This window comes from Chelon labrosus (assembly GCF_963514085.1).
Source record: "Chelon labrosus genome assembly, chromosome: 10".
Taxonomy (NCBI): Eukaryota; Metazoa; Chordata; class Actinopteri; order Mugiliformes; family Mugilidae; genus Chelon; species Chelon labrosus.
In genome coordinates, this window is record NC_140360.1 from 7,556,094 (window position 1) to 7,577,792 (window position 21,699).

At 42.1% G+C, this 21,699-nt stretch overlaps 3 protein-coding genes across 4 annotated transcripts; 1 reads left to right on the plus strand and 2 right to left on the minus strand.

Annotated features, from left to right (window-relative positions):
- The first annotated feature begins 5,503 nt into the window (after positions 1-5,503).
- On the plus strand, positions 5,504-8,140 carry selenok (selenoprotein K). The gene is made up of 5 exons (XM_084552803.1): positions 5,504-5,793; positions 6,305-6,395; positions 6,681-6,755; positions 6,913-7,005; positions 7,802-8,140. Exons 1-4 carry the CDS (start codon positions 5,775-5,777, stop codon positions 6,998-7,000), a joined length of 273 nt encoding a protein of 90 aa, XP_084408929.1. The 5' UTR covers positions 5,504-5,774; the 3' UTR covers positions 7,001-7,005; positions 7,802-8,140.
- Positions 8,141-8,277: 137 nt separating this feature from the next.
- Positions 8,278-16,027, minus strand: actr8 (actin related protein 8). The gene is made up of 13 exons (XM_084552802.1): positions 15,162-16,027; positions 13,377-13,547; positions 13,159-13,269; positions 12,934-13,038; positions 12,677-12,850; positions 11,100-11,193; positions 10,376-10,508; positions 10,104-10,257; positions 9,854-9,949; positions 9,606-9,746; positions 9,175-9,499; positions 8,894-9,057; positions 8,278-8,787 (listed from the first exon to the last, which is right to left on the minus strand). Exons 1-13 carry the CDS (start codon positions 15,294-15,296, stop codon positions 8,644-8,646), a joined length of 1,947 nt encoding a protein of 648 aa, XP_084408928.1. The 5' UTR covers positions 15,297-16,027; the 3' UTR covers positions 8,278-8,643.
- A 97-nt stretch (positions 16,028-16,124) lies between these two features.
- il17rb (interleukin 17 receptor B) lies at positions 16,125-21,682 on the minus strand. 2 transcript variants are annotated; one of them, XM_084554228.1, is made up of 10 exons: positions 21,552-21,682; positions 21,424-21,448; positions 20,909-21,025; positions 20,038-20,141; positions 19,752-19,881; positions 19,526-19,561; positions 19,265-19,288; positions 19,079-19,171; positions 18,717-18,991; positions 16,125-18,131 (listed from the first exon to the last, which is right to left on the minus strand). In XM_084554228.1, the coding sequence occupies exons 1-10, from the start codon at positions 21,612-21,614 to the stop codon at positions 17,709-17,711; spliced, it is 1,290 nt and encodes a 429-aa protein (XP_084410354.1). In that variant the 5' UTR covers positions 21,615-21,682; the 3' UTR covers positions 16,125-17,708. The 2 variants fall into 2 exon arrangements, with proteins under 2 accessions (XP_084410354.1, XP_084410353.1); XM_084554227.1 differs by having other exon boundaries at positions 18,708-18,991.
- Positions 21,683-21,699: the final 17 nt, after the last annotated feature.

A 21,699-nucleotide genomic window follows, 5' to 3' on the forward strand; every position in this document is an offset into this window, starting at 1 on the left:
GTCCATATGACTCCAGCAGACCTGAAAGACCTTTAATGAAACAATAATCTCACCTACACATGCTCACACTCACACATCCGTCTCTCCTATTTCTGGACATGCGAGTGTGTCTTCAGGTAGACATGCCAACGATAACACGTGCATGCATGAAATGTACCCTCACCCTATAATTTTCTCGGGCTACTGACTCGCTGTCGACACTGACTCTTACTGAACACTCAGACGCTGAAAGGAAACGTCATGTCTCTGTGGTGGGAAAACATTTCCACTTATTGTCCCGTTTTAACATCACAAACTCTTAAATTTAATTGTATTTCTCCGTTGCTGTTTTTATTTCTATTAATAAAGATGCTGCATGACTGTTGGAATGAAAGGACGGGATGAGAGAAACAGAAAGTTTCTGTGTGAGCTTCCATGTATTTCCGTCATGTAAAGTGATGACTGCGTTGAAAGTTGTTCTTGTTGTGAGAGGGGCGGCGAACTTTTGCCCACGAGAGGGTGTGAAAAATAGGCGACCCCGCTACTTAACACTAATGGACTCATCCATTACAGCCTTGTGAAAACACGGTCTAAGTGGAAGAGCATTAGCACCAAGGGTCTGCTAGAGTGTGGGTGTGTGTATGTGTGTGTGCAACCACCAACTGATTGTCAAAATGATGGATGAGGATTTGTGTGTGAGTTGTGAGTTGGGGGAGATGTGTTGCAAGTCGTGACCACAGTTACAAAGCGCCTGTAAAAAGTATTTACAGCTTTAGGTGAATTTCCCTTTTGTTGCTTTTATAAATGATATCCTGTTCATTATATTTTGTGTATTTTTTGTGCAAGGCATTTCCAAAACATGTAATAAAAATGTCTAGTACATAAAGTGAAAACAGGAAATCAGGGCATAAATACTTTTTCTACTCACTGTATTCAATTATTTCCTGTGGTTTCCAACCAGATAAGATGCAGGGCGTCCAGCTAGCACACAAACTGAAACAGCCTGACATGTGAAGTAGAGTTTTGCAGAAAAACAACGTGATTCATGCATAAACATTTTTTAACAACAATAAACTTTTATAAAAATTATAGCCCTGCGATAGACTGGAGACCTGTGCAGGGAGTACCCCCGCCCGATGACAGCTGGGATAGACTCCAGCATCCCCAATGACCCTTCACAGGAACAAGCGGTTACAGAAGATAAATGAATGATAAACTAAAATTATTTACACCAAAAACTGACATTAATGTAAAGTAAGCTTTCTCAGTGAGTGAACACGGAGCTCTACTGACATTTGCATACTCTGAATCATTCTGTGCAAAGATGAAAAGTCTAACACCTGGAAAAAGATAATTGAAATTAGGCAGAAGGACGAGACTTCTTATTGAAATCTAATCCTTCTGCCTGGCTCAGCCGTCAGAAGTCCAGCCCTGTTTTGTCTGACCTTTTAACCCTCTGGCCTTCAGTCTGGGGTCATGACCATCAGGAGCAGCAAAAGAGGAACTCCAGCGGGGCGACAAGTTGCTTCAAAGCTCACAGCCTCTGAGACGTAGAGCTGCTTCTTTTTAATTCATTAGTTTTCCCCAAAGGGGATTCTGGGAACCTCCAGGGGCCTTCAAGGGGACCATAAGGTCTCTATCAAAATAAGGAAAGCATATTATCTCTGTTAGTTTGTTTATGAGAAGGCAGAGCGAGTGAGTTCTACATTCATCCTATTGACTCTGCTGCCCTCTGGTGGTCCTAAAGAGGCAAAAACATTCCTAAAGAGATGATTGCTGTTTCAGTCTGGACATTACTATTCTCAAAACACAACATTTATTATGTTATTCACTCACGGACTCATGGATTAGTAAATCATAGTTGATTTACAAATCATTCAAATGTGAAAACATACTGTGTTTCCGAATAGCGATGTATGTAGTTTCAATGGAGTGTCTGCAGCATGTGGAATAACAGAAAGTGAAGAATTACTTATATGGAACATTAAAATCCTAAATAAATAATAAGCATTTACAACGCACAAATACTTAAGAGAATATTTTCAAGTGGACCAGTTTCTGTTGATTAAGTTTCAGTTCAATTACAATTAATTTAAATAAATTAAAGTATTAAATTCTTGCAGAACAAACTCATGTATCGGTTTATTCTGTGCAATATTTATTTTCAAGTGCAATACACCTCAGGTATATCATGCAATTTCTGTCCATTGTCTATAAGAAGAATACTCCTTTTGGAGATGTTAATTCATGATATTCATGGTGTCCACAGTGTATATATTTTTTTTCACCCAACTTTGGTTAGTTAACTTATTGTATTTATGTTTTTACTGCCGTTGTAACGCACTAATTTCCCTTTGGGGAGCAATAAAATCTGTTAGCTCTTTTATTGTGAAAACCTTAAACCGGAACTAACAGTTGTACTGCTTCCGGTAATGTTCAGCAGTTAAAAAAACAAACAAAAAATAAACACGTTCAGCTCGGATGCGCAGTGTCAGTGGGCAACCTAACTACGTTGTGCAATTTTATCTGTAAGTAAAACGCATTATAGTCTCTGCACATATCAGTATGTTCCATTTATCATGACATTAAAACAATAACCGTGCGTTGTGTTTTTGGAAGCTAACGTTAGCCTTCTACCTGGCTAGCCTAGATTAATGCATCGACAGTTACCATCAACTTGACTGGTAGCACAATCTGAGCAGTTTAGCCTCTCTGTGTGTGCTTTAGCGGCCGTGTGGTCGTTTGAACTGTGCTGTAAAGTGTTTGGATAATGTGTCTAGCTTTTGGTTTTCTTTCTTTAACGCTTCAGGTAATATCAGCCCCCCCTCTGTAGCCTCCATCCTCGTTAGCACCCATTTGTTTGTTGCTGTTTCTGACAAATGTAATGTTCAAATCTCATTTTTTTTTTTCATCTCTCTACCAATCTATAGACCAAAGAGACTCCCCTGCAGTTGATTTCTCCTCCCCAGGATGCTTCAGGATACAAAATAATGGAAACACTATACACTAAGGACTTTGGAGCTCCAGAGTAGCAGGTAAAGAGCCTGTTGCTTTCTGTTTATTTCTCATGCAGGATTGTTCACAGCACTATGAGTGACTTAACAGAGTTTGAGAGATGCCAGATAGTCGCTGCACGGCTGTCGGGGGCATCTGTCACAAAAACTGCCCAGCTGTTCAACGTGGCGAGAGGAACGGTGTCAAGAGTCATGACCGTGTACATCAAACACGGACGAACGGCATCGGCGAAGAAGAACAGCGGCCGCAAGTCAAAGCTCACGGAACAGGACAGACAGACGCTTCTCACTATAGTGGATGAACACCCCGAGTATACGGCCTCGAAATTAACCACAGAGCTGAACAAACACCTCTCTCACACTGTCTCCGTGAGGACAATACGCCGGGAGCTTCACAAAGCTGGTATTTTTAGGGGAGCAGCCAATCAGAAACCGGAGACGGAGGCTGATGCACAAAAGCCAGATGGACATGATACTGAACACGACAATGAGGATGATGCACAAACAGCTTCTGAAGAGTGTGGCACGCAAAAGCCTGTAGGAGACGACGCAATATGTGAACCCCAGGCTAATGTCGTAACGCAGAGCACAGAACAATCTGAAGGCGGTGAAGAAGAGCACAGCACAAGTTCTGAACCCCACATTGTTGAAAAAGAGCACAACTCACAAGTGCATCATGAAAAGGGTGAAGAATGTGATCTTCAGACTAGTGACAAGGAGTAACCCCGTCCGTTGTGCTAACTTCCAGCCTTTCCAAGACGTGATTATATAAAGAGAAACCGCAGAATGCCTTCAGACTTTAACTTAAAGGGGAACTCCGGCGCAAAATGAACCTGGGGTTAATAACACATGTGTACCGAGTTCGACCGTTCTCTGGTATTTGTTTTCATGCATTTGTTTTGTTAGTCAAATGTGACCAGTTTTCTTGCAAACCGCTATTTAGCGTATAACGCTAGCCTTCGGGGCACACCGACACATAAAAAGAAATCGCTATTTCTATACCACTAACAAGGCTCACAATATCACCACACTTACACGGTAGCATAACTAGGGTCTCTACATGTAAACCGAAGCATTGAGAACTTTGCAAGTATACAGGCAGTTTATTAAAAAAGGAATACAGTACCGTTCATGTCTGGCTCACATATCCAAGCGGGCGCCATCTTGGGGAAACTGAACACTCTTCGTTCAGTGCTTCTCTATGCTCTCAGTGCTTTCTTCCGGCAACAGACAGTTCAGTTTCCCCAAGATGGCGCCCGCCTGGATAAGCGAGCCGGACGCGAACGGTACTGTATTCCTTTTTTAATAAACTGCCTGTATACTTGCAAAGTTCTCAATGCTTCGGTTTACATGTAGAGAACCTAGTTATGCTACCGTGTAAGTGTGGTGATATTGTGAGCCTTGTTAGTGGTATAGAAATAGCGATTTCTTTTTATGTATAGGTGTGCCCCGAAGGTTAGCGTTATACGCTAAATAGCGGTTTGCAAGAAAACTGGTCACATTTTACTAACAAAACAAATGCATGAAAACAAATACCAGAGAACGGTCGAACTCGGTACACATGTGTTATTAACCCCAGGTTCATTTTGCGCCGGAGTTCCCCTTTAAATGTGCTCATGAATAAGAAATATATTCTGGTTCGGATTCATTTCTTTTGCATGAATATGTCGTCATGCAACTTTTAATCGTGCCAAAAGCTTTTTCTTTTTGGTCTTTAAAGCAAACATTCAAACTTAAGTGTGTTTTGTTGAGGGTTGCTCTAAGTAGACTTAAGTGTATATACTGCTATTGTTATACAGTATATTCTGATATGCAAAATACATCGTAATGAAATGAGATATTCACATTTGTTTCCTTATATGCAGACCAGATGAAAAACTTAGCTTTTTGCTAATGATCATACTGTTTATGATTGTTTTTTACTGTAAAGCATGGCTGTTTTCTTTATTTTTTATGTATCATAAAATCTCTTAAGGATAAAGTGTGAAACCAAGTCACAGCTTGAATCCCAGAAGATATACAGTAGTTCCTCTGTTGGCTAGATGTGCAGATAATGTCTGCATAAAAGCACCCAAATGACTTGGTGAACTGCTCTTTGTTCTAAAAGATGTTATGTTCTTGGTTTAAGAGCTCTTTCTGCTCTTTCTGACAAATGCTGTATGTAATGTTTGTATTCTGGCAGTATTAAAGCTTACATCGACTCTTATGTTTGGAGCTAATTTTACACCGCAGGTTCTCAGACACAATACCACTTCTGCTTTATTCTCTTAAGTTGTGGGCACTTATGGGCTCTAATAAGTGTTCAGTAGAAAACTCTATGTTACATAACACACATTCAGCAAATCATAGGATGTTGCAGAAGTAGCACTTTTGTCTGCATTAGAAATATATAGATGAAATATTTACAGTCATGGTAACAAGCTTAGGGGAAAAAAACAACCAAAGAGAAGTAAGTCATGTGGGAAAAAAGTGGGTTGACTAAATAGCAGAAACACTTTAGTGGATAATTTATTAATTTTAACAACACCACAAACTATATCCTCCAAAAATTACCATCCAATTGAATTACCACATTTCTGACGCTGATTAAGCATCAACTCAACAGTCATGAAGGGATATTTAGTGCAGGACTTTCGTCGTTTTATTTTGTAGACTTCTAATTTGGCATTTCTGTTTCCGCAATGGCCGCGCATGCGCGTCAGACAATAATACGACAACGGGACCGGAAGTGCAACGCCAAGCGTAAACAGCTGTGAAGGCTGTTCAGGTACTTTCGAAAAGATGGTGTACGTGTCCAACGGTGAGTGATTTCTGTTATGTTTCTTACCGTTTTCTCGTCGTTTGAGCGAATATCTAGCTTTCCGGTTGACGTCTTCTGAAATATTGAACATTTTAAAAGACGACGTATTAACGGGAATGTGTCATGGAAGAAGAGTTTAAGGCTAAATGTAACCAATTAGCTCCTTAGCTAGCTTAGCCTGAGTGAATCTGCGCAGTAAGATCAACCGCTGAGTTAACGTGACGCCAGGAAAATTAGACAAACAAATGAAACTGGACCCCGTTTTTAATTGTGGTTCCTTGGGCTTAGAATCGGACAAAATAATCGTATCTTGTAATATATTTGGGAACCGGGGCCACGCTGTGTTGTTTATATGTGGTACCTGTGGCCTGATGTTTACATGTTTACTGACTGACACTGTTAAGAGCCACCCATGTAAACTGGTCCAGTAAGGAGGAAAGCGTTCGTACATTCTTGTGTCTCTCATTGTCCATTTCCTGTCTTCTCATCCATGTCTCTCTGTCCTACACAGGTCAGGTCCTGGACAACAGGATGCAGTCGCCATGGCGACTTTCCTTACTGGTTGATCTCTTCTGGGAAGCAGTGGAGTTTATCGGCCTCTTGTAAGTCTACAACATTAAACCAAGTAACGCAACTGACCACCTTATTTACTAGAATGGACATGTTTTTTATAGTGTAGTAATAATTTGCATGGTGCTACTTGTATGTCTTCCTTGAGACGTGGGGTAACATGATAATGGATTTCTTTTGTCTGATAGTGTTAACTTTGCAGATGAAATATTCATTACATTTAAGTCGGGGAGACACTGTGACAGATAATTTGTTGTGGAGAAATATGTCACCATGTCAGCCTTCTATTCACTCTGGTCTTCTTTTTCTTCCACCAGTTTTAGGACAATGATTCACTCAGACATGACAAAGGACAGAAACGGCGTTTCATCACGCTACACTGACGGCAGAGGGTAGGTCACTGGAGCACCGTCATGTCCTCTACCGTGTCACATACACCACCACTGGTTTAGATTATCTAATGTAAAAACTGATACAGGGAATACCTGCCACTCAGTGTTTATGCCATTTGACCCTCCTCTTTGTCTTCTCTGTCGTTTGCATTTCCAGTCCCCCAGGTCCCCCGGGTGGCAGAAGGCGGATGGGAAGAGTAATGCATGGCGGAGGACCTGGTGCTCCACCCATGGGCGGAGGATGAGGAAGGTGAGGAATAGTTTTTCTGAATCAAACTTTACTTGTCATATGAACCGCTTGTTGGATTCCCATGCCTTCTGTATCTGGAGACTGTGAAGTACGTCTCACTTGCCAAAACATTAGGTACACTAGTGAAAACAGACGCATTCTAATGTAACGGTCCTGCACTAAATCCTCCTTCATAACTGTTCTAATGTTCAGTTTATGTTGAATCAGCGTCAGAAAGGTGGTGATTCAACTGGATGATCATTTTAAAGGGTGTAGTGGTGCTGTTAAACACTAACTTATTTCTCTTATTTAGCCTAGCCCACTGACTAAAATGTCAAAATAATAGGAACACGTGTCAGTACAACACAATATAATTCAGTAGTACTACAAACCACAGCCTCCACAATGAAAACACGGTTGAAGTTGTTTGAAACACATGCTAAATACCAGAACCTTCATGAAGATGAGATTTAGTGCAGAAGTGATGTAGTAGAATACATTTGTTTTTACTGGTTTATGTTATGAACTGGCAAGTGAGTGTAAATGTTTCAACTAACTTGAAGCTTCATGAGTCAGGCATTATTCCAACAAAAAGCCTGTCTCAGCTCTAAAATATTTTAAGGCTCAGTTGGAGTTAATGCTATCTCAGTATTTAGTTTTATTAAGGCTTGTATGGTTTGTCTCTGTTGAAGGGTTGCATGTTCTCTTAAGCAGCAGTGTGTTGGACTCTCAGGAACACAATGAGTTTTTTAGTCTTGAAGTTGCTTTGTGACCAGACCATCATCTCACCATTTGCGTAACCCTCTCCTCTCTCCAGGTAAACGCCTACACATGCATGTGTAGGCGCGGGGCTTTGTCCAGTGTCCGTTAAGCGACGTGCACGGTGCCGAAGCCCCTCTTCACCAGCTGCCACCGCCACGAGCGGTTTCTTGACGCCTTTCTGGGAATTCCTACACGTAGGGGCCAGAAGGGCTGATACAGCAGCTAACCGCATCACCTCACCCTTTCTCCCTGCGTCAAATTTACAGTCTCACCTATCTCTTAGATATGCGTGACACTGCCATTTAAGTTATAGTTATCATAGTTATCCCTCCTGGAAATCATCTAGTTTGTTTTTGTTTTATATCTTTTTGTTCGAATAAAAATTTACTACAGAGTTTGTCTCGCTCCTTTACTGTGACACACAGTAATGACACGACCTGGCTGGACAGAACGTGAGGGTGTTAAGTTAAATCTAAAATGTGGATAAAGGCAGAGCAGGTGATGTCATTCTTTGTTCAGTTTGCTGATTCTCCCAAATTCCTATGAAATATAACTGTATTATACATTCAAGTGTAACAGGTTTATTTACAGTTCCAGGCTTCAGGGTGGCATCAATGAAATACTATTTACAAAATGTTAACATATAAAAGGCTTCTCCTTTTAAATACTGTTCAAAAGTTGCACAGCGTGGCCAGCATCTGATGTAAGAAACAGCCAATGCAACTACTAAAAATAGTAGTCCACTGTGTGCATCGATTGTGTAAGGAATTTAGTTTCTGTCTCTGGAAAAAACATTTGAGATTTTCAACCAACAGCACGACCTACTGAGTTTGATCCATCTCTGAGCCGTCTGCCTCTCACTCTATATCTGTGAGAGTCTTCGAGTGAGATGTAGTTTCACCAAACGAAGGCGGCTCTTTCTCGCAGCATTCTGACACCGAAGCGCTGCCACTCCCTCTGGTGGATCCACATCTCCTGCGTGGTGTCCAGACACGCCAGCACTGCTCCCCCCTTCCACGATATCAGCCGCGGATCCATGTCCTGGACGCACATCAGTATAAGTAAAGGATCAGTGTATAGTACAGTGTTTTATTGTCAGTACAAACTACCACCGTGCTTTGTCAGCATTGACTTAATCCCAGGTTACCTTTGGCCGCGTGATGACTTCCACGTTGTCCACCAGCCTTCTGAAGGAGGGCGGCATCTTGTTGATGATGCGGTGAAGCAGAAACTCCTGAGCGCCGTGGAACATGAGCCCTCCTCCCACTACCAGGATGGAGCTGTACATCTTTCGTTTGGTTTCATCCGATGCTGTCAACCACAAAGACGAGATGAGCTACAACCGGAAACACCTGAAACATCTGTCGTCCTCCTCTAATTTCATGTTACTACTCAGTTCTCTTTTCACTTCACGCTCTACTTGCTTACCACAGCAGTCGATGCTGTGCAGGATGGCCTTGTCCAGCCCCAGCGCTTTGCTCTCAAACTGGCTCATGATAGCGGTCTTCCTGGAGAGGTGAGCAGACAGGGGTTCTTCCACCTCTCCTGCCCCCATCAGGCACTCGCCCTGGGCGGACCCCAGCTCCATCTCCCCTTGCATCCCTCCTCCTGCTGCACCGCCACCGCCGCTGCTGCTCCCACAGCCCCTGGGCAGGTCTGACAGCTCCCCAATCCCTCCCTGACTGCTCATCTCACCATCCACACCTCCGCCTGGTCTGGAGACAGCCTTCCGGTCTGCAGCAGACTTGGAAGACTGATGGAGCAAATAAAAGAATAAGCAAAAATGCACGCAGGAATCGTCATTTTGAAGAAATACATTTTAATTCAGTGCATGAAACACGTCTTTGTGTCTGTGTTACCTGGTCCTGTTTGTTTTGTGTGGCCAGCAGGTAATGTTCATCGTGAGGATCCTCTGAGTCGCCTTGGGAACGATACTGAAGTGATGTCATCTTCTGACCCACAATGCCAAATGTGGTTGGATAGAAAAGACCCATGGGTGCCTGACGAGGAGGGAGACACACACACACACAAAGCCAGAAAACATGAGCTGAGACACACACAGCTCAGATCAAATGTAAAATATATCAACAGCTGCAGATCAAAATACCTGTAATTTCTCATCTCCTAGTCGAACCTGATACAGAAGAGCTGGTGCTTCTGGGAAACGTGTCTGAAATTCATGATCTTGTAGTCCTGATATGTCCTGTTACGAGCAGAGAAAAAACATTGTGGAATGAATCTGATTGGCTGCAGCTGCTCTTATTTAACCAGACGGATGTATGCCACGATCATCATAAAAGAGATTGTTCTCCGAACTCTTAAAAGCACAGATGTCAATTAACTCCACCAACACACACCTGATTCAGATGACAGAATGTTTCTTTCAGATGCTGCAGGAGCTGACAGTCTAGTCTGTTGGACAGCTGACAGTCTCTGTAGGGAAATCCCGCCCTCTGCAGGAGCCAGAGGAAAGTGCGGGTCACATCTGAGCCACCGTACGCCAAACACAACCTGCAACAGACAAGCACACCATGAAATTAAATAAATAATAAATAAAATCACAAATGTAATCAAATGTTCACTTTTTGTTGTCTGTGGGAAATGGAGTCATAATCCAAAAATAACTCACCTAGAGTTCCGGTGGGACACTCCGTCCTCTACGCAGCAGAGACTCGTCTTCTGGTCGCCTACATCCACGACACAAGCGCTGCTCAGCCCACTGCCAAATGTAGCACACACCGACTCCTGGTGCACAATGATTGCTACACACAAACACGCACACACACGAGAGAAAGTAAGAAGATGACAATAGACAGAAAGACTGGATGCTACTTAGGCAAACAATATTCTATACGACAGTTTACAATTGCCTGCCAGTTTATTAGGTACACTAGTGAAAATGAATGCATTCTAAAAAAACGCTATAAAAGACTGCTCCCATCCAGGACATGAACCATTGGTCCTCCTGTCCTCTGGCAGAAGATACAGGAGTTAGAAGGCACTAACAAACTTAAAATAACAGTTTCTACCTGTGGGCCATTGGGCTGACAAATCAAAATCTTGCTCTGCTGGCCAGAACCTCCCTGCTGTGAGGCGTCAGTGCTAACCACCACACCACTCCCTGTTTCTTTTTATTGGCTGAATATATAGCACTAATTTCAGGCGTAGCACTCTTTATGTCGTTGCATATTCTTGTAAAATGACAGAAAAAAGGTGCGTCTTAATATAAGAGTCCTGCACTAAATCTTATCTTCATGATTTCTTCATGAAGATAAGATTTAGTTTGCTGTTTTATTAGAATGTTTTCACTAGTGTACCTAATGAAGTGGCCGGTAAGTGTATATGCACGTTACCTGAGAAGCCCATGTTAAGCAACAGCATGTTGACAACTTCCTTGATGTGCGGCCTGTTGTAGATGTCAGGGACCAACAGGATGCATCTGTAATACTAACGACCAAAAACACAAAGCAAATGTGGTGAAGCGAAAAGAGCATTTCCAAAAGCAGTGGAGACGCCAGGTGTGACTACAGGTACTAGACACTTTCGATCGGATTGTCCAGGATAATGCAAGGCTTGAACAAGGATAGCAGAAACTCCTGCGAGACGGAGGTCTTTTGGAGTGAAAGGGGCACTCCTGAAGACCTTCTATGACTCTGTAGTGGCATCAGCCATCCTGTACGGAGTGGTCTGCTGGAACAGTGGCATCACAGAGAGGGAGAGGAAGAAGCTGGATAAGATCATCAGGAAGTCCAGCTCTGTCCTGGGCTGCCCCTTGGACTGAGTGAGGGAGGTGGGTGACAGGAGAGTTCTGGCTAAACTGTCCTCCATGCTGGACAGTGAGTCCCACCCCCTGCACGGTGACCTGACAGGACCGAGGAGCAGCTTCAGTGACAGACTGCTTCACCCTCGATGTGTGAAGGAAACATACAGAAGGTCTTTCCTTCCTGCGGCTGTCAGGCTCCACAACGAGCACTCCTAATATGTGCAATATGTGCACCTCTCTGTGCAATGTCTCACTGTTCTATCTCTGGCATTTCTGCATGCTGTTGCAAACTGCAATTTCCAAATAAAGGTTTTCTTATCTTCTTATCTTAACTTTATCTTTAACAACGAACGCGGAGTTAAACAGAAGACACACATGAGTAGGGAGGGTTGCACTTCCTTGCACTTTGGTGGGAGATTATTGCATTTGATAGGTTTATTGCACCTCAAGCGTAGGAAGGGGAAGTGGAGGTGTGCATCCAACTGCCTGTTGGAAGAAGCAGTTGTTCAACTGGTTAGTTTTCTTCTGATTAGCCAGTACATGATCAGCCGCAACATTAAAACTAATCACAGTTGAAGGAAATGACATTAATAATCTTGTTGCAACGCAATGTTGTGCTGAGAAATCTGAAATCTGGTCCTGGTATTCATGTAGATATTATTTAGACACGTGGCGCCCACCTAAACATTGCTGCCGACCCGGCACCCCCACCCCATAGCAACGACACTCCCTAATGGCAGCAGCCATCCATACTACAAAAACTGCTTAAGAACAGCTCAAAAAGCATGACAAATAGTCCATGATGTTGACTCAGCTTCCAAACTCACCATACCCCAAACTGAACGAGTATAAGTGGGATGCTCTGGACCAAGCCTGATCCACAGAGGCCCCTCCCTTCAACCCATAGGTCCCAAAGACCGCGCTACTAACACCCTGGTGGCAGAAACGATGGGACAGAAGAAAGGCAGAAGCACGTCATGTCCAGGTTGAGTGGGATCCTTTAAAATGGTAGGGTACATTTCTCTTGGGCGGCTGCAACTGCTGAACCAACAGCACGCTCTGTCATCCTCACCAAACGGTAGAAGTTGATCGGCAGGTGACTAGGAAGCCGTTTTCCGGTTTCAGCGCATTCCACAAAACACGAAGAACCGCGGAAGTGTCTCTTACCTTTAAATCTTTGAGGGGGATCTCCAGCTGCTTCTGAATGACATGACTCCAGATCGTCTCGAGGTCAGCCAGTACGGCGGTCAGCGAGCCCCCGGGCCCGGCGTGCACGTTGAGCTGCCCTCGGACCATAGGCCAGTGGATGTTGTAACAGTCTGAAGGGTTCACATTAAGAGCCTGCATGACGGCAGTAAGAAGAACGGATGAAACAGACCAAGACTCTGGGTGATGAAAACTGTTTGATGAACTCTTGAACTGACCTCCTCTCCCACCAGGTAAGGAGGATGGTGGGCTGTGTTTGTCCACTTCACCCTGGAGCTGCAGTCTAGTACCGCCGGTCTGATCTGACAGTTATACGCTCTGGCCTAAACACACACATGAACTCATAAAAACTCTTCTCCAAGATGGAGCTCTAACACAAGAAGTACAATACAAAAGGTTTGACGCCTCACTTCATCTCTTATCTCTGTCTTTCATAAACAAACCTGTTCAGCAGACACGGGAGTCCTCCGTACTCCGTTGGACATCTTCTTGGACCAGATGGCTTGGTCGACCATTTTAAGCCCATTCTGCCTCTGCTCATTGCTCTCCGGCTTCTGTCAGGCAACAAGGCGGCAAAAGCAACGTGGAACTTAATTTGAGGACAAAGCAGAGTGAGACTAAGAGGACAAACTGTGGCTTCACGTGGTTACGAGTGACGTACATTTAGACCTTCTCTCAACAGCCACGCGTCCTCGTATCTGGGCTGTCCGCTTTGCTTGTGTCGCCGCGCTATCACGTGCGGGATCGTCACCGGGAGGGTGTCTGTCGCTCGGCCGATGCGGAGCGTCCTGGAGCCAGGGTGGATGACCACGACAAAGTTGCTCTGTATTTGCTGCAAAAGAGGAAAAAAAACATCAGATTTTCAGGGGCCTTGGACGAAGTGCTTGGCCAAAACAGTAGAAATTAAAATCCTACTATAACAGCCTCCATGATTCTGAGAAGATTTAATACAGGGTTTTGGACCAGGCCATTTAGCTACAGAGGCTTTGACAAAAGAGCCCGACTAATAATCCAAAATTCATCCCAAATAAGGAGGATGAGGTCTTGGCTCTATGCTCCACAGCCAGCGGAGCTCAACAACAAATACACAACAGCATGTCAAGTACTTCTAATCATACAGTATTACTTGTTTAAGCAAAATTTCCAACAATTACATGACCTGAAATTGATATAAACACACTGGCCAGTTCATTAGGTACACATGTTCAACTGCACGTTAATGCAAATATCTAATCAGCCAATCACATGGCAGCAACTCAAGAGTATTTAGGCATGTACAGTCAAGATGATGTGCTGAGGTTCAAAGTGAGAATCAGAGTGGAGAAGAAAGGTGATTTAAGAGACTTTGAATGTGGCATGGCTGTCAGGTATGAGTATTTTACCAATTTCTGATCTAGTGGGATTATTACAACCATCTTACAGAGAAAGGCAAGCAGCAGTTCTCTGGAAGAAAACATCTTGTTGATGCTAGAGGTCAGAAGGTAATGGTTAGACTGGTTGGAGCTGATAGAAAGGCAGCAGTAACTCAGTAATGCAGAAGAGCATCTCTGAATGCACAACAAGTCAAACCTTGAAGAAGATGGACTACAGCAGCAGAAGATCACACAGAGACACACTCCTGAGGCTACTCTTCACAAGGTTTCGGCAATACTGGACAATAGGAGATTAGAAAAAGTTGCCTGGCTGATGAATTTCTGCTGCAACCTTTGTATGGTACAGTCAGAATCTGGCATAAACATTATTAAAGCATGGATCCGTCCCACCTTGTATCAACTATTCAGGCGGCCGGTGGTTTAATGTCGTCAGGGACACTTTCTTCCAGCGCCTTAGTACCAACCATTGACTGAGCGTGGTTTAAATGCCTACCTGACCATGTCCATCCCTTTATAACCACAGCGTAGCCGTCTCCTGAAGGCTACTTGCAGCAGGATAACGCGAGATATATCACAAAGATAAAATCCTCTCACACTGGTTTCTTGACCATGACGGCGAGCTCACTGGACTCAAATATCTCCACAGTCACCAGCTTTGAGATATGGTGGAGCAAATCTGCAGATACTGTGTGAAGCCATCATATCAATGTGGACCAAACTCTTTAAGGAATGTTTCTGGCGCCTTGTTGAATCTATCCAACCCGGTACAAGCAAGGTGTACCTAATAAAGTGGCCACTGAGTGTGTGTCCATATGAACTCAACCAATTGTACATCTGGTGGTAAAATTAAGTATCTGAAGACCTGACAATTGAAGCTATTGAAATGTGCACAGACTTTGGCAGATCTACTACTATTTAACTGTGAATACGATTAATAGAAAAGACATCAACTAACAAAGAAGACACATCGTTCATTTATAGCGTATGTGGTGAGTTTAAGTGACGGATCTGTGCAGAAAGTGAGAGCTCCTGAAAAACTAAACATAGTCAGCTGTGTTAGGCTGAGATCTGACCTCCTGGAGGGTCTCTGGGATCGCCGGAGGAGCGATGGGTCTTTTCACGCCGCGCTGCTGCTCCTTCTCTTTCTCCTTGTCTCGCTCCTTCTCTTTCTCCTTCCCGTTTTCCTGCTCTTTCTCCGCTTGGGTCATGCTCACTGGTTAATAGTTTAAATCGGCACAAAATAGAAAAATAAAAAACTAAGTCCCGACCTTGTAGCGCTTAAAAATAAACCCACAAGCACGCGTCTTCGCTCCTCTTCTTCGGTGTGGAGAGCTGAAGCAGCGGCAAATTCTACTTCCGTGTTTGGTCACGTGGTATTAAAAAGCTCGATTTCTATTCGTCAAAGCAGGTTTGGTTTTCTTTTCCGACTTTTATCAGTCAGTGCTTTTATCTGTATTATCTGTTATACGGGCTCGGAAATATATTTATTTGACGTATTATTTGTCCCAGTGTACGTAAATAGGGTATAGATATAATACGCAAGAAAAATAAGAAAAAAAAAAAAAAGAACAATGGGGGAATCCTCTCAGTCGGTTCATTAAAGGTCAAAGGTCAAAGTTTTTTTGTTTTTGTTTTTTTATTTTGACCACAGGTGTAGTCCATAGTGAGAGGAGAGGACGTTCCTCCAGGACCATGGCGCCACATGAAGACATAGGACTAAGTGCAATACAAGGGACCATGCAAAGCTTATGCAGACAATACGAAATAGTGCAAACAATACTCACCGTGCAAAATGCTGCAGACAGTGCAAACAAACACTGTCAACAGTGCAAGAACGAGACAGCAAATACAACAGTAGCTATAAAACATTTTGGGAGACAATTCACTTATAAAAACACATTACTGTACACAAAAACAGAGAGCAGTGCCGGGAGCAGTGCTGGGAAAACCCAAGCTGCAAACTGTACATTGCACTAAGTTGTATATAGTAATTTCTATTTCTATTTATTCACTATATTTATACATATATATATATATACAGAATGTTTACATAGTAACTGTTTCACTGCCACTTCATCCACTTTAGGTCTGTTTAGGTTTTTCTTTTTTTATTATTATTATTATGTGAGAAGAGAGAGAAACGTTTTTTCGATTTTTCTGTATGTTGAGAACGTATTGAAATATTGACCATAAATAAATCTTGAATCTTGAACCTTGAATCTATTAAGCAGACTAACAGAGCATGAGTTAGGGTGGCTTTATAACCATTTGCAGTTTCCTGAACTGAAAAATGCGTCATACATACATACATATCAGTTGTCAGCCATCTCCTAATTTCAGCTGTGTGTTTATATACCGTAACTGCATAGAGCTGCAACACACTCACATCTGCAAACAAATTGGGGCCATTTATTTATTTTTTTAGTTTGAATAAACTGACAATACACAATAAGGAATCATATATAGATGTACAGAGCATGCAGCCTTGGTGGGATTCTGCTATATACACAATGTATTTCTCCTGATTTGAAATTTAAGGAACAAATGTGAACAAAACACGAAAAAAATAAAAAATAAGCAACTTTAATATCATTATAAATCATACATCAAAGCACCAACAGAGACATGTATCTAATACGCAACAGCATTGCTGCCGGGCCAGAGAAAGAAAAACAAGTCAGTATCACGTTGGAATTTGACAGAGGAGACGACTGTTTCCTCTCATGGTTCAATGTACAATGAGCTACAAACCAGTTTCCATCAAACTGAGCCAGAAACCACATCAGTCTATCATTGACAAGTCGATAGGTCTACAAAGTGCAATGCCAAAAACTAACTTCACCAAAATTCATTGTAGCGTGACAAAAATTACCACAGTTCCATTCATATTCAGCGTAATGTCACTAAAAATCACTAGTTTCCATAGTTTCAGCAACTTTTCATTGGAATTTTTATTGATCAATAACTCCAAGGTAGCGTCACCAGACTCCTTATATTTACGTTAATAATAAAAATAAGAAAAACCTTTATTAGTCACGCAATGGGGAAATTGCAGTTTACAACAGCTTACAGAAAAGGCAGAATAAAAAATAACAAGAGCAAAAAGAGTAGCCTATAAAAGATAAATAATGAAATAGAATAGGACAAAAATATTGCACGGATTGAATTGTAAAATATTGTATAGACTGGTGTCAGGTCTACATCCTGCTGGTCAACCTACAACAGCCGCTTTAGGATATATTCTACATGTGTTAGATGATTTTTGTGACATTATGCTGAATATGAATGGAGTTAAATTCACAATATAATGCATGGAAAATAGGGGAAAAGCTAGAAAAAAATATTTTTCTAAACAGTGTAATATAAGCAGCAAGAGCTTTTTGGTGTCTGTGATTTAGTTATTTTTTTTTCTTGCTCGAATGATTATTAGTGAAGTTAGTGAATACTTTTCTAGCTGCCTTTTTTCGGCGTCGCACTTTGTAGACGGCCAAATAATCACTTAAACATGATTCTGATCCCTTTCTTTTCTTTTTCTGGTGTGGCAGCAATGCACTTCTACACAAACTAGTAAGAAGTCACTACTCAAATGTTCTGACCTTTTGTCATCTTTCTTGCATTGTTCAAACAGTGCTGACCAGAGGTTGAAAGTCTCTGGAAATGCTTGACTGATATTCCTTTAGCTTTCTTATGGCTTCCATTAGCTTCACCGTATTCTTCTCACTGTAGGAAACCCCTGGTTTGAACATCAGAGCCGACGTTTTTCGGTCGTCCTGCCTGTGAGCGGAAAGACTCTTGCAAAGTTTGTTCAGATCCTTCATCAAACAAAAAGTCTTGCACGCTCTCAGCTCCGCGGGCAAGACGCAAGGCTTATTGTTCTGCTGCTTGCCCAGCTGCACCACCCAGAACTTAGAGAGCTCACTGGCGCACTTGGCGTGGCTGGCCACCATGTTGAGAATCAGAGGATAAAGGTCATGAGCTGCAGCTGGGATGGAGGGTTCTGGGGCGCTGAGGCTGGGAGGACAGCGGCTCGGCTGGGAGGAGGGCTGAGAGAAAAAGAAGAGACGTTACTACATTATATAAGCTGGCTTAAGCAGGGGTGCACCGTCAAGACAGTCAAACCAAGCAACTGTTTGAGGTGGCTACCTTTTGGCATATTTTGCAATTACAACCATGACGCCACAACCTATGCTCGGATTTCAGCGGATTACAGGCTTACTGTTACAAAAAAGAGGCAGTGAAAAACTTTATACATATCTGCGATCTGCCCTTTACAGTCAAAAACCTGTCCTGCCACCCACTCTCACCAGTGTCTGCATTACTCTCCCCAGGTGTCCTAAATCACTGCAGGCAGCAACTCTTACTCAAATAAGGAGGGCAACGAACAATAAACTAAATTATCAGTCCATAATTCATAAGCCACAATACAAACAAAATTATGTTCTAGTAAACCAATTCATATAAACGCCTGTTTTCAAATAAATGAAGCATAGATTAACCAAGATTTATTTTGCCATTGGACTTAGTCGATCCATTCAGGGAGGCGCTACACTGCCACTACTTTACTCAGCTGGGCACATTGCAATTAGAGAGTTTAGAAACAGAATAAACAGTCAGTCTACCGTTGCTACCTGTGGGCAGACAATGAGCACGCGGTCTGCAGCCTTAGCCTGTTCTGCCAGCCAGCGCATTGGCCCCAGCTCTGCAATTTTTCCCTGCTGCCACATGTCGACTGCCACCCTGCAGCCGCCGTGCCACTGCAAGAACTCCGCCAGCTCCACCACGACCCGCTGGAAAGCTGAATTCTGTGCAGGGTACACCACCAGGACAGGGACGATAACCTTCTGAGCCTCAGGCAGTCTGTTGAAACCAAATACTGTGGTATGGTGGGATCCACAAATTCTGTCTGTGGGGTAAGAAATCAGAGGAGAGGAGACGTTAGCCTGTAAGTCGTCTTCTCACTAAATCCGAAGTCAAACAGTGTTATATTTACAGATGGCGTAGCAGGAGCTCAGGAGCACGAGCAGGCCGACCAGTCCTCCCAAAATGCAGACGATGGAAATTTCAGACCCAACGGCTGCACGGCCTGACACATGAACACAGAACAATTTATTTCTTTTGGTTGATGTAATATTTTTGCCGATTCACTGGAGACACTGACAGTAACGTGAATAATTACCTGATGGAGCGGATTCAGGAGTGACTGCAGTTGGAGGAGATAATCAAATCAAATAATCAACATACATGTACTGTAAAGTATTCTAGTCAATATTTTAGCTACAGACTGGCATCAGTCATTGTGTTATGGATTAATGGGTGAATTTTTAGATATGCTTTATGTGGGTAAAACATTTTCTGCTTGCAAACTTGCTGCCAACACATTGTCCATTGAAGGGAATGAATAGAATTAAATTAAATTGAAGTAAATTGAATTGCTCACCTGTGGTTACTTTTAGAGGAGCTTGTGTAGCTCTTGCTAAGAAAAGAGAGAAGACATTTTAAGTGCCTTTATTTAGTCTTTTATTTCTCTGTGCTATTAAGAAAGAAAACATAAATTAAGTGCATCATTATGGAGACATAAATACGTATTAATTATTGGTTTCATGTCTAAAATGACAAATTAATCACAAATACTAAACTGAACAATGTGTTGCTAATTGACTTACGTCCTCTTCGAGGGATGACAATAGTGACAGAACTGGGAGGGAAGTTGCTGTTCAGCGGAGGCAAAGGAAGATTAGCAGCTTCTATTTCGGTGAAGCCATGTGTTGCTGGTAGTAAATGATAAAACCATGTCTAGATTTGAAAGGAGCACAGGCATCGCAGAAAATGTTATCTCTGTTACATTAAAAGGCCGTGTTGTAAGGATTACCACTGACAATTCATGCTGTTCTGCAGATTAGGCTACTGCCATCTTGAAATGCACACAGGTAAAGTTTGCATTTATGGTACCTGACTTGTGAGGCCTGTTTCACTCAGAGGTGGGTTGTATGTACAGACGTACGATGGTTCCCCTGAAACTCCGATCCGAGTGCCTGTCAGGTAACGAATACTAGCTGCAAAGAGACAATGAGGTGGAAATACCAGTCGATGAGCACGGGCTCCCGCTAGATTGAGTACATACTATACAAGCTTTTAATTATTATTCTGGCAAATAAAGATTGTCAAATAAATGAACAGTACACATTTGTAACCCTGGGGTGGAGGGTTTGACTGACTTTCAGAGTTTAAACTGTATGATTTTCTACATTAGACCATTTCATTGCGTCCAGTTTTTTATTTTAAACAAAGGACACTCTGTGAGTGAGTTGATAAACCACTATTTACTTAATTCAAATCATTGTTTTAATCAGTTATATTTGTATATTTCCGTGCAAATAAAATGTATACTCACTTTCCAAGACATTAGGTACACATACTGAAAGTATAACACATACTGAAAATGTAACACATACTGTCCTGCACCAGATCCTCCTTCATGAATGCTCTAATGTTCGGTTGAAACAGCGTCACAAAGGTGGTAATTCAAATGGATCGTAATTGCGGAGGATGTGGTTTGTGGTGTGGTTAAACTGGATTGAATTAAACACTAAAGTGATTCTGTAATATAGCCCATGACACTCACTGAACTGCAATTCAATAGCTCTACAAACCACAGCCTCCAAAATGAAAACACAGATGAATTGCCGTCTCTGAGCAGGACTGTTACAATTTCACTAGTGTACCAAATGAACCTGCATCCATATAACTGTCTTAAAGTCAACAATATCACGCGGTTTTATCATTTTTCCACGTCAGAAAATGACAGTGCGTCGTCTCCTACCATCAATGTTGATTGCCCAGCTTATGTTCAGCATGTCCATTTCTTCCACTGTCACCAGCTTCACTTTCAGGTCCGCCAGAGCAGATGGACATGCCTCATCACTGCTTGGTGGAAAATCTAGAACCATAAATGACAGTGATGCTCTGATATACAATTTGACAGTCTTTATTATTGTTGAAAAGTGTCATTTTCAGTTTCAAAGCTGATGTAAAACCATTAAATTCACAACCCATAAGAATGCTAAAATTACATTTTGGAGATGTGAACCGTGTTTTAGGGCCTACTGTTTTGTTTTAAATATTATTTAGACCACCAACAACATCTATAATATGTAAAAATAACGAAGTATTTTTTTATTATTAATATTTCATAGCAGTTCTTACTTCATAGTTATTAGTCTTCATTTAGAGCATGTCAGACAACATTATTATAATAATGTATATAATATTATAGGTCAGAGTGTGAATAAAAAAATAACATAAAATAAAATAATAATAATAATAATAAAAACCTACCGTCAAATTCCTGACACTTCACTTCCTGCGAGGAAAATTCAGAACAAGATGAGTTTCGGAAAACCCAATTATTATAATTTGAACAGATAAAACAAATAATAAATTAATTACAAAGTCAGATAACTTACGATTTCACGGGACGTCGCCTGGGCCACGACGTAGCAGACAAAAAATATCGTGGCTGCCCACATTATTAATATCTTTCTGAGCGGTACAGTGTGAACAGTGTGAACGGTGTGAACAGTGTGTACAGTGTGTCCTCGTTACTGTACAAGA